This window comes from Myxocyprinus asiaticus, chromosome 38 (genome assembly GCF_019703515.2).
Source record: "Myxocyprinus asiaticus isolate MX2 ecotype Aquarium Trade chromosome 38, UBuf_Myxa_2, whole genome shotgun sequence".
NCBI lineage: Eukaryota > Metazoa > Chordata > Actinopteri > Cypriniformes > Catostomidae > Myxocyprinus > Myxocyprinus asiaticus.
This window is the reverse complement of record NC_059381.1, coordinates 18,779,552-18,800,265: the sequence shown is the minus strand read 5'-3', so window position 1 is coordinate 18,800,265 and position 20,714 is coordinate 18,779,552. Positions and strand designations below refer to the sequence as shown.

The 20,714-nt window shown below is 38.5% G+C and overlaps 1 protein-coding gene across 6 annotated transcripts in view; it reads left to right on the top strand.

Moving 5' to 3' along the window:
* Positions 1 to 20,714, top strand: part of LOC127429385 (neural cell adhesion molecule 1-like) — a 318,093-nt gene that overhangs the window by 287,846 nt on the left and 9,533 nt on the right. For 2 of the 6 annotated variants that reach the window (XM_051678381.1, XM_051678380.1), the window contains 5 exons: positions 134 to 258; positions 1,807 to 1,987; positions 13,140 to 13,338; positions 14,026 to 14,142; positions 16,182 to 16,745. In XM_051678381.1, coding sequence (XP_051534341.1) covers positions 134 to 258; positions 1,807 to 1,987; positions 13,140 to 13,338; positions 14,026 to 14,142; positions 16,182 to 16,745 — 1,186 coding nt within the window. Of the gene's footprint in view, positions 1 to 133; positions 259 to 1,806; positions 1,988 to 6,756; positions 8,016 to 13,139; positions 13,339 to 14,025; positions 14,143 to 16,181; positions 16,746 to 20,714 lie in introns of those variants that run through there. The other 4 variants (XM_051678384.1, XM_051678382.1, XM_051678385.1 and 1 more) reach the window with 3 other exon arrangements.

The window sequence follows — 20,714 nt, the reverse complement described above, 5'->3', positions numbered from 1 at the left end:
GGAAATTCATTGCTCAAAAGGTTTGGGAATGTTCACCTGTTGAAATGTACTAAGGTTGGGGCACATTATGTATCTGAGCAGTCAGTCAGTACTAGTGTCCCTTACAGTATTTTTCTGGCCATTTTCTCCTTAGGGGAACCTAATCCTCCAAAACTGGAGGCTAAGCCACAATCCACAGGCAACGAGATGAAGGTTCACTGGATCAAGCAAGATGATGGGGGCTCTCCCATCAAGCACTATCTTGTGCGCTACAAAGCTGTGAGTATAATGGGACCTGCGGTAACATACTTAACTCATTTTACTGGCTGAATTATTTACAGAGACAGTATAAAGGGTAGATGGACCACTTGTAAAAAAATGAAATGGAAAAATTTTAACGCTCAATATGGCAGCTGTAGAAGTGGAAAATCCCACCTTTCAGTTAAAACAGTCAAGCATTCATGCAAATTAACTGGACCAACCTGAAAAATACAGTTTTTAGCATGATTTAAGCTAAAGAAACAAAATTATGATACCATTGTTGTCAGATTTTATTGCCAGATTTGAGATGTAATTGAGATGTAATCTTGCCAAAAAGTTTAGGAAATTTAATTCTTTCCCCATACAAGTAGAGAGGAACTGTACTTGTATGCCAGTTGTTTACATATGGAATAGCTGCCCAGGTGCATTACCAAGATTGCCACTGAGTGAACTGTTTGCCTTGAAGGTGAAGTTTGTAATTAATTGTGCAACACCAAATGGAATTACAAAAGTTAGGTATGTTTTCAAACAACCTTTGCCAACACCCCTTAGAATCATCACGCCCTTTCGCTCTCTCCGATTTCCTATGAGCAAATAGGCCATGCTAAATAAAAGGTGATAAACCTTATTTATAGTAATCGGGTCGTCTGATTACATCACCGGACTGAACAGCAGCTAGGTGTGCAGGGGATCCAGCACATGAGGTAGGATGGTTCTTCTGCTAACTAGTAAGTGTAGACACATATTATGAGTATCTTACAAATTTATCTGGAGCTCGACAGTAATGAGCTAACCTGCGTGGCAATACCTTGAGCGTAACTTACCTGTCATGAAGCAACTCAGCAAGTTTGGCATCTCGATCGAACCCCAAAAATTTCCTCAAAGTCCTCCAACTGGTAAATTTGTCGCCAGTGTTCACTCTGGTTTTACTTTGTGCTGCAAAAACCCAGCTAAAAACAGAGCAGGCTAGCCAAAGGCAGAGGAAACTCATTGACTGTACAGCTAAATGGATACTGCATGACCTAATGCCACATATATTACTATATAGAACATGGGAGCTAAGCACTAAACAATTAGCACATATGAAGCTTCAGGGCAGAGACTGCCTTCTGTCACCGCAAATTTTGCCGAAGCTAAAGTTATTTACCTATATACACGTCTGCCATGGATATTCATATCCCCTTGGCTGAACAGCTAACTACAAGTAGCTATGCCCCAAACTCATGCTATAGGTTAAGCTAGAAAGTGATGGGTGGGGCATAGCGGGCCACTCAAAATATAAATGTCAATGTTTTGATAGTGCCTTGGAGGCTCAGTATTTATACTTTTGGGGGGAGGTAAACCCACGAATGGCTTACTTATAGTTGTTAATGAACAATAAACTGGGATAATTTGACATCAAAAAAGTTCACCTTCACCTTTAAAGGGCCTTTGATTATTTATGCCACCACTCTGACAGTAACATGCTCTGGAAAAGTTAGCATTATATCTCGTCTCAGATATGCATGATAGTGAAGTTTATGGATAACATCAATGCTAAATGTGTGTCAACATGTGTGTCTGTAGACAAATCGCCAAGAATGGAAGCCTGAGATCCGCCTACCCAACGGCAGCGAGTACGTTGTGCTGAGGGGTCTAGAATGGAACACAGAGTATGAAGTCCACGTTGTGGCAGAAAACCAGCGAGGGCGATCTGAACCGGGCACCCTCTCCTTTAGGACCTTCCCAGAACCCACCGCCATTCCAGGTAAGGCCCACCTCCAACACCTGTCCCACAGACACTGCTAACCAGTGCAGCCAAAAGCCCAATCCATTGCCACCCTCCTTCCTTCCCCATCAGCCTGAGTGATAGGGGACTCCCTGCTAATCCAAATCCAAATCCTCCCTGCTATAAATCTTCCCTGCTCCAAAGATCAGCTTTCATCAATTTCCATGCTGGTCTAGGCTGGTGTACGCTGGTCTAGTTGGTGCACCAGCATAATCAAACTGTTCACAAACAAAACTTAGTTAGTGAGACTGATCGACCAGCAAGGTCTTTCTGATGAAGCTGGTTGACCAAACCTGGTAGGTACACCAGCACATAAGCATATTATTCTGTGAACCAGCCTCAAAATATGCTGGTTACCTGCTTTGCTGGTCTTTTCAGCAGGGTTGTTAACCCCATCTTACTCAGGTCTTGTTCTGGATTTACCTGGGCCACCCTGGTGTCAGTTCAGGTTGTGGCCTGGCCTCCTCTAGAGAGCAATTTAACACAATCTAAGAGTAATAAGAGAGGGGAGGAATTGCTGAGCTGCAGAGTGATAAATGTCTGAGAGATGGCCATGGGTTACGCCTGGAGACCTTGCTTCATCTCAGCAACTTACGGCTCCTCTCCAGAGCTCTGCTCCCAGCCTGACCCCTCTGGCAAGCTCACACTAACTCTTACAGCCAGCTATATTGCTTGTCTCAGAGCTATTGCAGATAATATCAGAGGAGATGAGATTTTCAATTTGGCACTTGGGAGGCAAAAAGCCACAGTAGGTCCGATATCAATCCACCCTCATGCCCTACCCCCATCACCAAAAGCATGGGCTCACTTGGACTGTGCTCTATTGGCAGTGCTGTGATTTTGTTTTCTTGTGAGCTGCTTCCCCACTGATAAAAACTGGGCCCAAAATCATCCCTCTTTCTTTCGATCTCTCACTCTATTCTCTTTCTTGTGGCTGGACTGAGGATCAGTTCAGGCTCATTGACTCACATAAAATTGAACTGTCTGTCTGCCCAATCTCAGTGGGGATGCATCCTCTGGTTTTGCATGATGACGCCTCAACAGGATTAATGGTTTAATGCTTTACTGAGGACCTAACAGGCATCTGCCGGTGCATGGCCAAGAGACATGCTTTTTCTCATCCGCTTAGTGGAAAGCAGCCATATAGCAGTGGGAGCTTTGGATCTCAGAGCACTTGTGCATAGCAGGTTCAGATGGACAAATACAGCCTTTCTTTTTTCCCTTGCCCTCTCTGTCTGCTGAAACTTGCCACACTTGCACATTGTTAACCTCAATGTGTAACATGTGGATGTTCAAAAAGCACAGAGGCTTTATTTTTAGCTCAACATCTGCATTGCCCCAGCTGCAACAGCTGGTGTTAGAAAAGATAGTCCAAAAATAGCTGCTCAGACAGCAATTCACTCTTCTCTCTTGTCTTATATTTGGACCAGTGTTGCATGAGTAAGGTTAGATACACATGGAACTGTCTGGAATTTATAGGGCGCCTATCCACTAGAGTTTATGTTGTGAATCCATTGATTTCAATGGGGATTGTGCATCACATGGACATAAAGTAAGTGACGTTTTGTCACTCAAGTCATTTCCAGTAATTTTGAAATGACTAGTTGATTTTTATATAGCACTTTTCACAATACACATAGTTTCAAAGTAGCTGTGGTCACTTGGTCACTGTCACCAAAGTTTAAAAATTTTTAACTTTTGCTGCAATGCACTCTAACGTAATTATCTGCTGACCAATGAGAACTGGTGGGTCTAGTTCTCAGAAATCCAATTCATTCTATGCCCACTTGATTTTAAACTGCCCCAGCTCATTTCACATCCTTTTGCACATTGCTAGCCATCAAATGATCCATCAGTGCTTTCTCTAGTGTGTAGGCACCCTTTATTTCACTTTATATTTTACTTTGGAGGGGTGTATAAATATTCCTCCCTTGCACAGGAATGCCACTTTGCAGACGGTTAAAATAAACAAATAGAGTTAAACATAAGGTAAACACAAAGACTTTGGCAGGATTTTAAATAGGGAGCCAGCAGATTCATAGTGGTGGGTTTAGCTCAACCCTGGCCATGCAACCGATGCTGAAGCTCTACTTCTTTTAATCCAAATCTCCCCAGCTACAGTTGACATGGAGTAAAGCTGTTCTAAAAGAATGCCCGTTAACTTTGTGCAATATAAGTAACATCGAAAGCTCATTCAGTCATCCAGAACATAATTTACACTGTATTGCATCATAACCTGTTTGTTTGTTTGTTTGTTTCACCTTGTCTTTTGACTGGACAACATTTCCCTGGTGTTTGCAACTTACAAAGATGAATGCCTGTTTGTTTCCTTGGTAGCACTTTACAATAAACTTGTATAATACTGAAGCCCTGTACCACGTTGACATTTTTTTTTTAACTTGGTGAAATTTTTCTTTCAGTTTAAAGAAAGAAAGTGCCTTCTTAGTGCCTTCCTGAGCCTATGTTCTGCAAAAAAAAAAATTCTCTCTAAAATGTTTTTATTCTCTGAAAAAAAAAACTTTCTCTGAATTTTTTTTTCTCTGAAATTTTTTCTCAGAATTTTTTTTTTAATTTGCTATCTGATAAATTATTTTCTCTGAATTTTTTTGTCACTAAAATGTTTTTTTAATTATTTTATTTTGTTTTATTATTATTTCTTTTTATCCTCACAACTATTTTTTTTTCTTGTAACTAAGACTTAACATAATTTTACAATTTAGTAACCTGAGGTATATTCATTTAAATTTGGGATTTCATGTATTAGAGGACTGCCTAACATTGTTTATTTATTTATTTTTATTTATTTTTTTCATTTATTAAGATTTGCAAAACATTGTATTATATTATAACTATAAATATATAAATCAACAGATTAAAAACCACAGATATTCTGTCACCTTGTAAGCATAAGATTGCATGCTTACTGATAGTGGCACTTGGTGGCCAAGTTTGGTACCACATGCTAATCGTTAGCTAGCAAGAAAAAAAACAATTCTCCCGTGTTGCCTCTTTGAGGAGAAAAAAAAAATTATTGAGGAGAGAAAACATTTTTCAAAGTGAAAAAAAATCACTTTTTATTTTTTTATTAATTTTTTATCATTATTTTTATTCCAGAGAGAAAAAAAATATTGTAGGACATAGGCTGAGGAAGGCACTAAGACACCTAAAAAAATATTGCACCAAGTGACTTGTGACTTTTTTTCTACCTTGCTGTTCAGGGCCTCCATAGTATACATTAGTGAGTGCAATAGTTGACATGAATTTAGCATCACAAACTACTAATGAACAATACTTTTACAGCATTTATTAATTTTGGTTAATGTTAATTTCTTTATTTATTCATATATTTTTAACAGTAAAGTAGTATACGATAACAGTTAATGCTTTATGAACTAACATGGACTATTTTTAAATGAACATAAAGCAAGATAAATAAACACTTTAAAAGTATTGTTTAAAGGTGCTATATGTAATATGTTCTAAATCATAAAATGACCATAATATGTCATTAGAGAATTAGGAAACATGCTAAGTTGAAATACTGGCTTCTCCGATAACAATGCTACAGTCAGTATATTCTACTTTGAAGTTTCCATTCTGGGCCGGAATTTCTGTTTTTGTTTTGGCCTGTGTGGTCCTGCCCACTGCCCACTCACCAATAGTATTTCAACACCACCGGGTTGCCAGATAAAATTTATTTATTTATTTTTAATTTTTTTTATCAAAATGCTCCTCCTTTATCCACAACACTGCATGCTGCAGCTATGGAAGCCAGCAAACGAACTGGATCAGAGATAAAAGATTCTACCCGTCCTAAAAAGCCTCGCCATCCGTCTAAAAACCACCATGACCAGAGGCGTAGTAAAACAAGGATAATATTGGAGATGCCTTTGGAAGATGGAGACTGCTTAAAGCCCAGAAATCCTTTAAAACGGATGCTGAGTTGGCTAATTTTCCTGTTGCGTGTCCTCATTCTGGCAACCCGCATGAGCTTCGAGTCTGGGGCGGGGCAGACAACTCTCCAATATTTTGAATTTGGACTGCATTACCCATTTCAAACGCTTGTAGTCAATCTTACATATAGCACCTTTAATTTTAGTTAATGATGCTAAATGCATTAACTAATGTAAATGTATGGAACCTAATTAAAAAAATGTATTCACAATTGTAATAAATTGCAGAATTTTTGCATTTGTTTAAAGAAACAGAAGACATGCGAGATTTACCAAAATGAAAGTAATATGTACAATGTCAAATGCCAGGAAAGTTGCCTGATTCATATTTCTTCATTGTATGTGTCTCTGTGTCGCTTATCATTCCATATTTCCCATCATCTGGCTACTGTTTGTCCTCTCAGTCTCGACTCATTTTGCTGTGCTATCCATGTCATTTGCTGTGCTTTTAACATGCTATGGCTTCTTACTTTGGTTTTTACTGACTTGCTTAAACTTTCCTTTGATATTCTTTTTTAATCGTGATTAACCTTTCAGACTTAATTTTCTGTATTTGACCTTTTCTCTGTCTCTCTCTTTTTTCTCTCCCTTTTCCCCGATTTCTTTCCTTCCTTTTTCCTCCCCTCCCTCCTGTCCCTTTTTCTGTCCCCATGTGTAAAATCGGAAATCACTGGATCATCACATTTTTAAACATGCACATTTTTTGGTTGGTTTTTCTATTTTTATTTTTTTGTGCACTGTCCCTGTGCTCTTCGGGTGTCTTTTGGTGTGGTGGTGTGGGCCGTGTGCTCTCAGCAACCCTTGGCTGCTCCTCTTTGATGTACACACTGGTCACTCTCATGTTTTCCATGCTGACTGTGTTCGTTCTCTCATAAACTGGGGCTTGCCAGGGGAGGAGCATCTGTCCTATGCCCCACCCACCCTTCAGCCACACCCTTCAGTTTTCTATGCCTTCTGATCCTCTTGCAGCCTAAACAAACAAACAAAAAAGAATATCATTTACATGTTATAAGAATTAAGCAGAGTGTTCGATGCTTGTATAATTTCTTTTCTTACTTTCTTTTATATATATATATATATATATATATATATATATATATATATATATATATATATAATTTTCAGTTTCTTATTCTTCTGTCATTCTTAAGCTATCTGTTATTAGCTCAATTTGGAAGTGTCCTTTTAAGGGACAGGTACCAAGTTTGTGTGTTGACATTGAAAACACATTTTTGTGACAAACTGTACATAATTTTAGAAGATTCAGCAAAAATATACTTTCTGTAATTTACTTTATTTACTTATTTCTCTGCTTCTTACTTGAAAAAATCGAATACATTCAAAGCTAATGCTACTGCTGTTAAACTCATTGAAGTCAAATAAGTGTAATTTTCAACTGTGTAATCTGATTATGTTCTGTAATACATTTTTTGGACACACATAACAAGTGTGGTCTCATGCAGTTATCACTGTAAGTTTTAAGAAAGTATGGTAAGATTAAATGTTTTTGTTTATTTTCTGTTTTTCACAAACATGGTTTTTGGTCGAAATCTCATGGAGGCTTAGGACCTTATGGAACCGTAACTTGTGACCGCAGCATGTGCTTGTCCCATGATAACATGGTGCTCAATGTTAGTTTGAGTTATCTACTGAGCCTTTACTTTTAAAGGCAGGACTGTCCTGCAATATGTTTGATTGGCCATCTCTACTCTGAAATGCTAAATTCTTTAAGGATGTTTTGTCTTGCTTAGACCGAATTAAATATAAACTCTTTAAAAGACACCCCCAGACCAAATTTAATGCAAAACCCACCGTTATAACCGCATAAATACATTTTTAACATTCGTGATGGACTAATACAGGCTAACTGTCCATAATAAAGAAGATGGTGGTCGGTTTACAAGTCAAAGGCTGCCATATGATATCAAGAGCGGAGATACAGTGTCATTATTATGCAAGACCTATGCAGGCATTTCCTGGGAAGGTGTTGAGTACAGTGCAACTAATGTAATTAAGTGTCTTACAGTGTAAAGGCTCATACTTATGTATGAGGGCAGGGCAATGAAAATAAAAAGGGGGAGGGGGGGTTATTTGTTCAAGAAAATAGAGTAGCATTTGTTTCCCATTTTGGAATTGAATCTCTGGGTAATAAAGTAATGCGGTCTGGAGTTTTGACTCCTGAAAACGCATGTGCCAATCAGCTTGTTGGGTTCATCATTCATATGTAGGTGTTTCACTGTTCTTAAAAGGGATAGTTCTCCCAAAATGAATATTCTGTCATTATTTACTCACCCTAATGTTTTTCCAAACTTGTGCTGCTTTCTTTCTCTGTTGAACACAAAAGGAAATGCTTTGCAGAAGATTAGGGGCAGACAACCTCAGTCACCATTTACTTTTATTATATAGGAAAGAAAGCTGTTGTGATCCACAAAGAAAGTAAGTCATTCAGTTTTGGAACAACGTTACGGTGAATTAATAATGACAGAATTTTTATATTTGGGTGAACTATTCCTTTAATCATTGCGTATTGAAGTTAGGTGACATTTCATCAGTAAAGCAAGCAGTACCCCGTTTTGCCTGTCTGGGATTTTTAATGCCATCCTGGATGGATCACCAGCTTCATTCAGACTACCAGAACCAGAGGCAAAATGATTTGAAAATCCAAACTTGGCACCACCAGAAGTGCCACTTGTTCACACTTAACACTGAGAGTGACTGTGAGCAGGAAGAGAGAGGAAAGTGCCAAATCTGTGAGGAGAACAACCCGAGAGTCCTCATAGCAGACTGAATATTTGTAATGACCATGCTGAGATGGTTAAAACAGGCTTTTTCGGCTGTTAACGAAAAGTCACATTCAACAGATGCCTCATAAGCATTGAAGCACTGCTCTGATGATCTGTTGTAGCTGCACAGCAAGATTCTCACAAATTGTAATAAACTGCACAGTTAGATTTTGATCCTGCCATCCTTTTTATTTTCTATTTTAACATATTTTTTAACAGTAATATTCAACACAGTGGGTCAAGGTTTGGCTGTTTAGCTTGGGCAGTTAGCCCCTGCTTGTATTTGCTAGAATTACACCATTATGGGGGCAAAAAGCCTGTTTCTTCATTGACATCCATTCAAGAGTAGCCATGTTTACTGATGAAAAAAAATGCTTTGCAAACAACATATAAATTATATCTCATATTATAGATATTCAATATTTCATATGTTTTGCCAGTGCCTCCATTTTTGGAGGGCTCTAAAAATGCGAAACTGACTTTTCCCCTTTTTTCTGCCTTAAAGGGATAGTTCACCCAAAAATGAATTCTCTCATCATTTACTCACCCTCATGCCATCCCAGATGTGTATGAATTTCTTTTTTCTACAGAACACAAATGAAGATTTTTAGAAGAATATTTTAGCTCTGTAAGTCCATACAATGCAAGTGAATGGTGACCAAACAAGCTCAAAAGCTCCAAAAATCACATAAAGGCAGCATAAAAGTAATCCATAAATACATGTCTTCTGAAGCGATATAATAGGTGTGGGTGAGAAACAGATAAATATTTAAGTCCTTTTTTACTATAAATCTCCACTTTCACTTTCATATTCTGAAAGTAAAAGTGGAGATTTATAGTATAAAAGGATTGAAATATTGATCTGTTTCTCACCCAAAGTGATTGCATCACTTCAGAAGACATATATTAAACCACTAGAGTCGTATGGATTACTTTTATGCTGCCTTTACGTGATTTTTGGAGCTTGAAAGGTCTGGTAACCATTCACTTCACTGAATAGACCTACAGAGCTGAAATATTCTCTAAAAATCTTTGTTTGTGTTCTGCAAAAGAAAGAAAGTCATACACATCTGGGATGGCATTAAGCTGAGTAAATGATGAGAGAATTTTCATTTTTGGGTGAACTATCCAATAATATGTGTCCGTGTATGGCAGGACAGTCACTAGTGAAAGGCTTGTGGCTGCACACTTTCTTGTGATGTCATAAACAAAGCAAAAATGTCAGGAGGTAAATTTCCTGCGAATCCTGAGTGATTAGTCAGATGGCATTTAGGGCTCAGATGATAAGCTTAAAACAATGTCCATAACTGAGCAAAGTATGCAGTGTGCAGGTTGCGTACTTCTAGGGGTGTATGCACCTGCCAAGCAACTGCCATTAAGATGAATGGAAATGCTAACAGAAAGCTCTCACCAGGTATTATAGACCTCATTTATTCTACTCAACAGAGAAATTAGTATTTGCCATTCTAATATAAATATAAAATGATGTCTGTAAGACATTTTGAGCCTAGTGCTGAGTCAGCAGAGCAGGGTGTTATTTGGCCAGTGAGGGAGCCTTTGTGCTCAGATGTGTGCCCTGATTTATCGCACTTGTTAAAATGCAGGCTGAAGCTCAGGAAAACAAGTGGCATCCCATGCCGTGCCCTGAGCAAGGAGAAGTGCTCTCGGCCCTTTCTGGCTGGGTAGTAGATTCAATCTGTAAGCTCTTCCTTCCACTATCCAGCCTGCACTGCTCTGCCATACACCTTCATTGAGCGGGAGAGAGTCATTATGTGCTGGCCACTGCAATTGAAAGTTTTTATCTCAAAGTCTACAGTACCAGATTATTTATATTTAACGGTGATTTGTATAATTTTGTTGAAAAAATACTTCTATTCCAGAATAGCGTGGATAGACAACTATAAGTAAGTCATCCGTAGGGTAATTCTTCTGAAAAATGTAAATACTGGCTCAACCAATGGCATGAGTTCGGGGCAGGACTAGCTGTTTGTCCAACCAAAAGTATATGGGGGGAGTGTTTGGGTTTGAGCTTTTTGCAATTCTGCGTGGTTATGCTTGTGGGGCAGAAATTACACACTTCACCTTTAAAGGAATATTCTGGGTTCAATACAAATTAAGCTCAGTCAACAGCATTTGTGGCATAATGTTGATTACCACAAAAATTAGCTTCGACTTGTCCCGCCTTTACTTTAAAAAAAAAGCAAATATATGGGTTACAGTGAGGCACTTACAATGGAAGTGAATGTGGCTAATTTTTGGAGGGTTTAAACACAGAAATGTGAAGCTTATAATTTTATAAAAGCACTTGCATTAATTCTTTTGTTAAAACTTCTGTATTATTTGAGTTGTAAAGTTGTTTAAATCATAATTTTTACAGTCGTTTTAGGGTTTTAGGGTTTTAGGGTTTGTTGAGATTACATGATTTATGAAGTTGTAAAATTGGTTTTAACTTTACACAGAAAAGTTTAGTAAGCGATTTTATCACACTAAAATAATTTTTACATGTATATCTTTTATGTCTTGTGGCTACACTTTTGAAACAGTGAGTATTTTAATTTTAAAAAATTGTCCCCCATTCAGTTCCATTGTAAGTGCCTCACTGGAACCAAGATCTTTGCTTTTTTTAAAGAAATTGAGGAACCAGTCAAAATAATTTTTTGTGGCAAAATGCCACAAATGCTGTCGAATGAGCTTAACTTGTATTGAACCCGGAACATCACTTTAAGGACTGTTCATTTTCCATGGTGGTCTTTTCAAGGGTTTTGTTTGTTAGGTAGTGCGTGTTCTGAGAGGAGAACGTTATATTCTTTTTTTTGTTTTTCAAGTGTTATGTTATAATGAGAAAAGTTGAAAATTGGATCCTTTCCTGGAAGAGTTTTGTCTAATGCATTTTCCCTCCAGGTCTCTATTGAGTGCATCAATAATTCATGATCTCCTTCATACATGTAGATGTGTTATGTCTTTATGTGGCTCCATCAATGATTTAGAAGGATGTTTCATTAGAGACAGGAAGTTTTCTTGAACTCTATACAAGCCTAATCGGAAATTCAGTCAGCCTGTTCATCTTAATTCATGGTACAATCTATGGCTGTATACACAAAAAAGGAAACAATTGTATACTGAAGAAAGATAACAGGTTTACACACGGGATGTTTTAACGATAAAACATTCAAAAACAGAATGACTGAGGAAATACTGATGTTAATTCAACAAAAATTATCGGTTTATTATGACACACTACATGGCCAAAAATATGTCGACACTGAACAGCATTTGACTTAGGTCACACACATAAAAACTTTTTTTCATTTTTATCAAAATGCTCCTTATTTATCCACAAATGAGCTGGTTTAAGTCTGAGCCCTCTCAAATCTCACTGAAAATTAGCTTGGTTAGCCCAAAAGCACCAGCTGTTAATGCAAGTTCATTCCTTGACAAATTGTGTTAGTCGTCTTCATACATCTGAGTGCTTTTCACTGCAAGCTCTGCCTGCAATATGAAGCCAAAATGAATCATACATTTCAGAAGAAGCTGAGATTGATAAGATATGAATTGCCAGTTGACTGGTTTAAGGTTCACTGATGCTGCAGGAAAATATATATACAGTAGCTGATGTTTATTTGTATATTTTTTAATGCAATGTTTATTTTTATTTTTTGACCAGTGTTCTGTTTACTGATCCAAATTATGCATGAATCATGTAGTTATTGTATTTTCATGGTGTAACTTTTGCATTGCTGGTAAGTAGCCTATGTTTTCATGAGCTGAAAACATAGTCCTGCTTTGTGTTTGTCCATACATTCTGACCATCATTCCCGTTGTGTTTCTTTGTATTTTCATTAGTGTCGATTCCATTTGCTTAGTGTGTGTGGTTACAGTGAAAGTTTTAAAATGCTAAAAGCTTAATATTGAGATTATCTTCACATGCCAGTGCAATTTCTCTGTTGAAAAGTGTGTGCATGAATCTGAGCCGAATAAGCCTTGTATTAACACTGAACAAGAATGCTGAAGTTCTGCACAAAGAGAGTTAATTATGTCTTCTGAATGCGCATGCTGGATTCATTTCAATGTGAGTAGTGAATGCCCTTGTTCACAGTGTCACTGTATATGATCTTTCATTGTATATTGTGTGACTTTAACACATGTAATGCATCCCATTTTTTGCCATTTTGATAATCTATGTGGAAAACCTAAAAAAAATTTTTTTATATGTGTGTGTGTTGTCTTCAAGAGACCTTGTCAATTCAACTTTTAATCAATTACAAACTATGCAAAATATATTTGATATAAAGTGAAATTTCAATTGTTCTAAATACCTCAAACTTTAAGGCAATGATGTCATCAATGTTTTATTTCTTAAGTATCCAAGTGTCTCTTCTTTTCCTCCTTCCAAAGAAACCGGCTCAGGTTTGGGCACCGGTGCCATTGTGGGCATCCTCATCGTGGTCTTCATCCTGCTTCTGTTTGGTGTGGACGTCACATGCTACTTCCTCAACAAGTGTGGTCTTCTCATGTGCATTGCTGTCAACTTCTGTGGCAAGTCCGGCCCTTCTTCCAAGGACAAGGATATCGAAGAGGGAAAAGCTGCCTTCACGTGAGCTGTCTTTTCCTTCTCATCACATCTGTGTGTTCCCTTGTCCGATGCAGCCATCCATCTCTGCTCTCCCATTGTTATCAGCCCGATCAGCTCTACGGGAGGGCTTGAGGCAGGACTGATTGTGGCATATCTGACTCTATGAATGAGAATGATGTGAATATTGGCTCATGGCAGCAGTGTCAAGATAAGTGGAGAGGAGGAGAGCTGCATGCTGGTTAAGAATGAGATGAGCGGCTGGTGGTTGCCTTTGCTTGCATTTGTTTACTAGCCATTCCCTGCTGAAAAAGGGCAACTGAAACCAGCCTAAGCTGGTTTGCTGGTCTCAGCTAGCTCAAGCTGGACTCTCAGCCTGGACAAGCTGGTCTTTGGCAGGTTTAGCTGGTCACCCAGCTGGTTTCCCAGCCTGACCAGCTGACAAATGTCTAAAACCAGCAAACCATAACAGCAAACTATTGTTTAAGCTGTTATTTCAGCAGGGTTTGGAATGCTATACCAAGAAAACCAGGGTGTTTCCTGCGTAACATTATCAATTAATCGTTTCATTAAAATTTTAATCAGTTTTTATACTTGCAGCAAACATTTTTAGACCATTTTATTTAACTGCAAATAGCATGAAATCTACTGTGCTTTGGCTGTTGGTCTTTGAATGTCTGTATAACTCTGGCGTGTTGTCCACTGTAACAGGAAGGATGAGTCCAAGGAGCCCATTGTGGAGGTAAGGACTGAGGAAGAACACACACCAAACCATGAGGGAGGAGGCCCCACTGAACCAAATGAGACCACCCCTCTAACTGACCCTGAGTGAGTCCCTGAACACACACACTCAACCCTGTTACACACATAAAACCACACTCAACCAGGTAAAAACACTTAACAATGCATGTAAGCTTATACACTGTACAAAAGTTGAACAACATGGAAAAACAACATATTTTCTTACATACACTGGTGGCCAAAAGTTTGGAATAATGTACAGAATTTGCTCTTATGGAAAGAAATTAGTACTTTTATTCATCAAAGTGGCATTCAACAGATCACAATGTAACTTCTTAAACTACTTCAAAGAGTTCTCATCAAATATCCTTCGCGTGCAGCAACAACAGCTTTGCAGATCCTTGGCATTCTAGCTGTCAGTTTGTCCAGATACTCAGGTGATATTTCAACCCACACTTCCTGTAGCACTTGCCATAGATGTCGCTGTCTCTTTACAGTCTAGCTGATCCCACAAAAGCTCAATGGGGTTAAGATCCATAACACTCTTTTCCAATTATCTGTTGTCCAATGTCTGTATTTCTTTGCCCACTCTAACTTTTTCTTTTTGTTTTTCTGTTTCAAAAGTGGCTTTTTCTTTGCAATTCTTCCCATAAGGCCTGCACCCCTGAGTCTTCTCTTTACTGTTGTACATTAAACTGGTGTTGAGCGTGTAGAATTCGATGAAGCTGTCAGCGGAGGACATGCAAGGCGTCTATTTCTCAAACTAGACACTCTGATGTACTTATCCTCTTGTTTAGTTGTACATCTGGCCTTCCACATCTTTTTCTGTCCTTGTTAGAGCCAGTTGTCCTTTGTCTTTGAAGACTGTAGTGTACACCTTTGTATGAAATCTTCAGTTTTTTTTGGCAATTTCAAGCATTGTATAGCCTTCATTCCTCAAAACAGTGATTGACTGATGAGTTTTTAGAGAAAGCTGTTTCTTTTTTGCCATTTTTGACCTAATATTGACCTTAAGACATGCCAGTCTATTGCATACTGTGGCAACTCAAAAATAAACACAAAGACAATGTTAAGCTTCATTTAACGAACCAAATAGCTTTCAGCAGTGTTTAATATAATGACAATTTAATTTCTTGCAATTTAGCATGATTACTCAAGGATAAGGTGTTGGAGTGATGGCTGCTGGAAATGGGGCCTGTCTAGATTTAATCAAAAATGACATTTTTCAAATAGTGATGGTGCTGTTTTTACATCAGTAATGTTCTGACTATACTTTGTGATCAGTTGAATGCCACTTTGGTGAATTAAAGTACCAATTTCCTTCCGAAACAGCAAAATCTGTACATTATTCCAAACTTTTGGCTGCCATTGTACATGGTCAATCAAACATAAAGAACACATAAAAGAAAAGGCTTTTCAATAGTAAACAACCTAGATTTATGTCCAAACATTAGCAAGTGAACCACACACTGTATCTTTGTGGGCTATCAGTCCCAATCGTTTGTTTCAGCGAATTAATCAAAATAATGTTTATGCGAAACCATTTAATTCAAAGTCCAAATTTAAAACTCGAGGTAATATCATAGAGGTAAATCTATGTATCTAATAGACTTCACATCTAAATAATAATTTCCCTAGATCAAAGAAAATGAGTCTGACACATTTGCAGCTAAAGGGCTATTTGTTGAATGTTGCCACTGTAACAGAAGTAGAGCCTTACTGGAGCAGCTAGTGGCATGTTATTCATTATTCTTGACTGCAACATAATGCAAATAATCAGTCTACTCACCCCAGGAAGGAACACATGAGATGGCTACCATTAATGTTATTGGATGTACCCACTGGTCTTCCAGTAATGTCTACTATTAACATCTACTTGTGTTTATTGAGTTTAACTGCCCCTCTGTGGTAGTTTAATTCTGTAGATACCACACACCACTTAATTTTCTTATACCTTGTAACTACCTAATATGATATGTTTGATCTTTACTTTGACATGCATGTTACACTTACTTGTGTGTGTATATTTTACCTTGGCCCTCCTCCCATCCCCTTGCCCTCCCTTTTCTTTGCGTGGATCCCTCTCTTTCTCCGTGCTCCTCCTTCTCTTCCCCCTGTTCTCACAGGCACGCTGCTGACACTACAGCAACTGTAGTGGACTTGCTTCCTTCTGTAACCACTAACTCAGACCCCAGCACTGACAGCCCCGCTAGCGATAGCACCACCCTTACCTCAAGCACCGTCCCTGCGGCTGATCCTAAACCTGCTCCTCAGTCCAGCACCCCCAAAGCTAGTGTAACCTCTCCTACCTCCCCACAAGCTGCTGCCCCCACAGCTGTGGCCCCTCTTGTGGACTTGAGCGATACACCCTCCAACCAGAACTCAAAGTCCTTAGATGCCCTCCCTGCATCTGATTCAACTGCCCCAACCTCCGTGACCCCTGCAGATTTGGCCAAAGCTGATTCTACCAAGCCCCCTGCGGGAGAGCCAGCACTGAGTGCTGGTGCAAAGGGCTCTGCTGAGTCGACTCCCAGCAATACTGCAAATCCTCCCCAAAGTAAGGACTCTCGGGTACAGGGAGGAGCCCAGAAGACCGCAGATAGTGACCTTGCCAAAGATGTGTTTGATGCGCTGGCCAATTCCACCACCACTGCCTCCTCCACTGCACTGTCCGCACCCAACCAGGACGAGTATGGCCAACTCTAGATCATTAGTAATGTTTGTTCACTGCAAAAAATCCTTTTCTCACTCATTATTTTTGTCTTGTTTTCCTGTAAAAATATCGAAACATCCTAAAATCATAATATTCAGTTTATCACCTGTTTTTCTCGGGTGGTAATTGTTTTATGAATAAAGCGCAGTCTATAATAGAAAGGAGAAAGGAGGTGTGTTTTTGTGAAAAAGAATGACAATGATTAAGGGATAGTTCACCCAAAAATTAAAATGCTGTCATCATTTACTCCCCCTTATTTTTGTCTTCCGTGGAACCCAACAGGAGATTCTAGACAGAATGTTAGCCTCAGTCACCAAGAAAGTCATGGGTTTGGAACAACATCAGGGTGAGAAAATGATAACAGAATTTTCCTTTTTGGTTGAACTATCCTTTTCATTTAAATACTCAAGTTGCAGCATTATTTCAGAGCTGTTTGCACCCTTTAAATGTAGATTGTTGGTGGTTAGCGAATAAGACGCGAATTCACTCCTGAGTCTCCTGAGAAACAAATATCTGTGCTTAAAACAAGAAAGAAAGACTATTTGCCAATGGGGAAAGAAAAAATGAACTTACTTAAGAGGGGGAAACAATTAATTTTTAAAATTTTCTTGCTCTCTTGTTTTAAGCACAAACTTAAAACAAGATTTTAAGTTTTCTCTAAAAAGAAGACTTGATATCTTTTATCATTTTTGCTTCTTTAGTGTTGATTTTGTTTTAAGGATGTTTTTACTTGATATTTTTACTAGAAAGCAAGACAAAAATAATGAGTTTCTTTTTCTTTTTTTATTTTCTTTTTGCAGTGTGTCCCTGTCCTTAACCATCTCCGTTTTCTTACTTGTTTGTCTGTGTTCTCCCTCACCCCTTTCTACCTGTACACTCACTCTCTCACTCACTTGCTCACTTTCCTCCCACTACTCGATATAATACCAGAATTCCATCAGGATTTTCATGCATCTTCAATCTCACAGCATTCCATTTGGTATTTAAATGAAATCTGACTTGTATAGTAAGCCGCGGTTGCTTCCACAGTGTTTATTTGCACCTCTGTAGACACCGGTTCAATGGCAGCACAACAAGGCAAAGCCATTATAAATGTGTGAAATTGTTCTTTCAGTTTTGTTTTGAGCAGCGTGCTAATTAATTTCTCCATTATAACTGGCAGAGCCTCACAATGATTGGTTGTCTCAAATGTGACAATTCTGTTGATGATTTAAAATGATGGCTTTCAAGGATGAAAGGGAAAGTAAGAAATAAATTAACAGTCTTAATTTTTTCATTAATAAAAATCTCTGTTAGAGAAGGCTAAAGTATGACCATTGTAATTGCATTAACACTGTAGACAAGGTGCAGAGTGATTTGTCGCACCATTTGTGAAATGTCTTTAAACGGCCAACTGGTACTGTGTTGTGCAAGATTCTATTCCCCTGCAGAATCCTAGTCCCTCTTTTTTTTAGTAGTGGTAGCATTCTAGTATATGCTAGACTAACATGCAAATCAGTCAGCGTTAAGGATATCAAAAGTACTGGTACTTCGGTAGTAAGTCGATGCTAAACTAAAAATGATTTATATATACCAGTGTATCTGCTGTACTCGTAGTACCAAGTACCGACTCGCAAGCTGTTTGACTAGCGCACAGCGTCTTTCAAATGTTCACGCTTAATTAAGCGCATGCTCTGTTACTCCTTTTAAACCAAAATGTCAGAGCTGGTGCTCGACCAGAAGAACTGAGAAGCAGTCGGAACGCTTCTCAGCGATAATGATGTGTGAAAATTAACGGTCAAATACGCTTCATCGTCAACATGCCCGTCTGAGGCAGTATTAATGTTAACACAGTCAAGTAATGGCAAACAGGTGGAATTTAAACAATCGGGTTCTGTAGTATGTGTCAATATTAGATTTGAGCTTTAGACCTTGCAGTCGCTGTCTATTATGTTGTTAATATTAATCAAACAGTATTATAAAGAAAACCCTCTCACTGCTACATTGTAAAGAAAATCACTCAATGTTATTCATGTATTTCTTTGTTTTATATTACTGTTCTTAGTTTACATTATAATTAGTTCTATATTATTATAACTGTTTACCTGAGTACACTTAAATCAATAGTTTATTATGTACATTAATATATAGCTTTTAAATAGGCTAAAGCAGTGTGTTCAATAGCATATTACAGGGCTAGTCAACTGGCGCAACAATCACTACTATTGCTGGCCCAAAACCGGCCCAACAATCACTACTATCTGGCCCTCCAAATGATTTTGGTAAAATCGCGTCCAAGTCTAAACATCCAAGCACTCAACTTTTAGGTGAGCATATTTTATTGTGTCTTATTCAATCAAATGTACAGGTGCATCTCAATAAATTAGAATGTCCTGGAAAAGTTCATTTATTTCAGTAATTCAACTCAAATTGTGAAACTCGTGTATTAAATAAATTCAATGCACACAGACTGAAGTAGTTTAAGTCTTTGGTTCTTTTAATTGTGATGATTGTGGCTCACATTTAACAAAAACCCACCAATTCACTATCTCAAAAAATTAGAATATGGTGACATGCCAATCAGCTAATCAACTCAAAACACCTGCAAAGGTTTCCTGAGCCTTCAAAATTGTCTCTCAGTTTGGTTCACTAGGCTACACAATCATGGGGAAGACTGCTGATCTGACAGTTGTCCAGAAGACAATCACTGACACCCTTCACAAGGAGGGTAAGCCACAAACATTCATTGCCAAAGAAGCTGGCTGTTCACAGAGTGCTGTATCCAAGCATGTTAACAGCAAGTTGAGTGGAAGGAAAAAGTGTGGAAGAAAAAGTTGCACAACCAACCAAGAGAACCGCAGCCTTATGATTGTCAAGCAAAATCAATTCAAGAATTTGGGTGAACTTCACAAGGAATGGACTGAGGCTGGGGTCAAGGCATCAAGAGCCACCACAGTTGTCGTATTCCTCTTGTTAAGCCACTCCTGAACCACAGACAACGTCAGAGGCGTCTTACCTGGGCTAAGGAGAAGAAGAACTGGACTGTTGCCCAGTGTTCCAAAGTCCTCTTTTCAGATGAGAGCAAGTTTTGTATTTCATTTGGAAACCAAGGTCCTAGAGTCTGGAGGAAGGGTGGAGAAGCTCATAGCCCAAGTTGCTTGAAGTCCAGTGTTAAGTTTCCACAGTCTGTGATGATTTGGGGTGCAATGTCATCTGCTGGTGTTGGTCCATTGTGTTTTTTGAAAACCAAAGTCACTGCACCCGTTTACCAAGAAATTTTGGAGCACTTCATGCTTCCTTCTGCTGACTAGCTTTTTAAAGATGCTGATTTCATTTTCCAGCAGGATTTGGCACCTGCCCACACTGCCAAAAGCACCAAAAGTTGGTTAAATGACCATGGTGTTGGTGTGCTTGACTGGCCAGCAAACTCACCAGACCTGAACCCCATAGAGAATCTATGGGGTATTGTCAAGAGGAAAATGAGAAACAAGAGACCAAAAAATGCAGATGAGCTGAAGGCCACTGTCAAAGAAACCTGGGCCTCCATACCACCTCAGCAGTGCCACAAACTGATCACCTCCATGCCACGCCGAATTGAGGCAGTAATTAAAGCAAAAGGAGCCCCTACCAAGTATTGAGTACATATACAGTAAATGAACATACTTTCCAGAAGGCCAACAATTCACTAAAAATGTTTTTTTTATTGGTCATATGATGTATTCTAATTTTTTGAGATAGTGAATTGGTGGGTTTTTGTTAAATGTGAGCCAAAATCATCACAATTAAAAGAACCAAAGACTTAAACTACTTCAGTCTGTGTGCATTGAATTTATTTAATACACGAGTTTCACAATTTGAGTTGAATTACTGAAATAAATTAACTTTTCCACGACATTCTAATTTATTGAGATGCACCTGTATTTATGCAAATTGCTTAGCTGCTGAGTGCAGTCAAATCTACAGATGT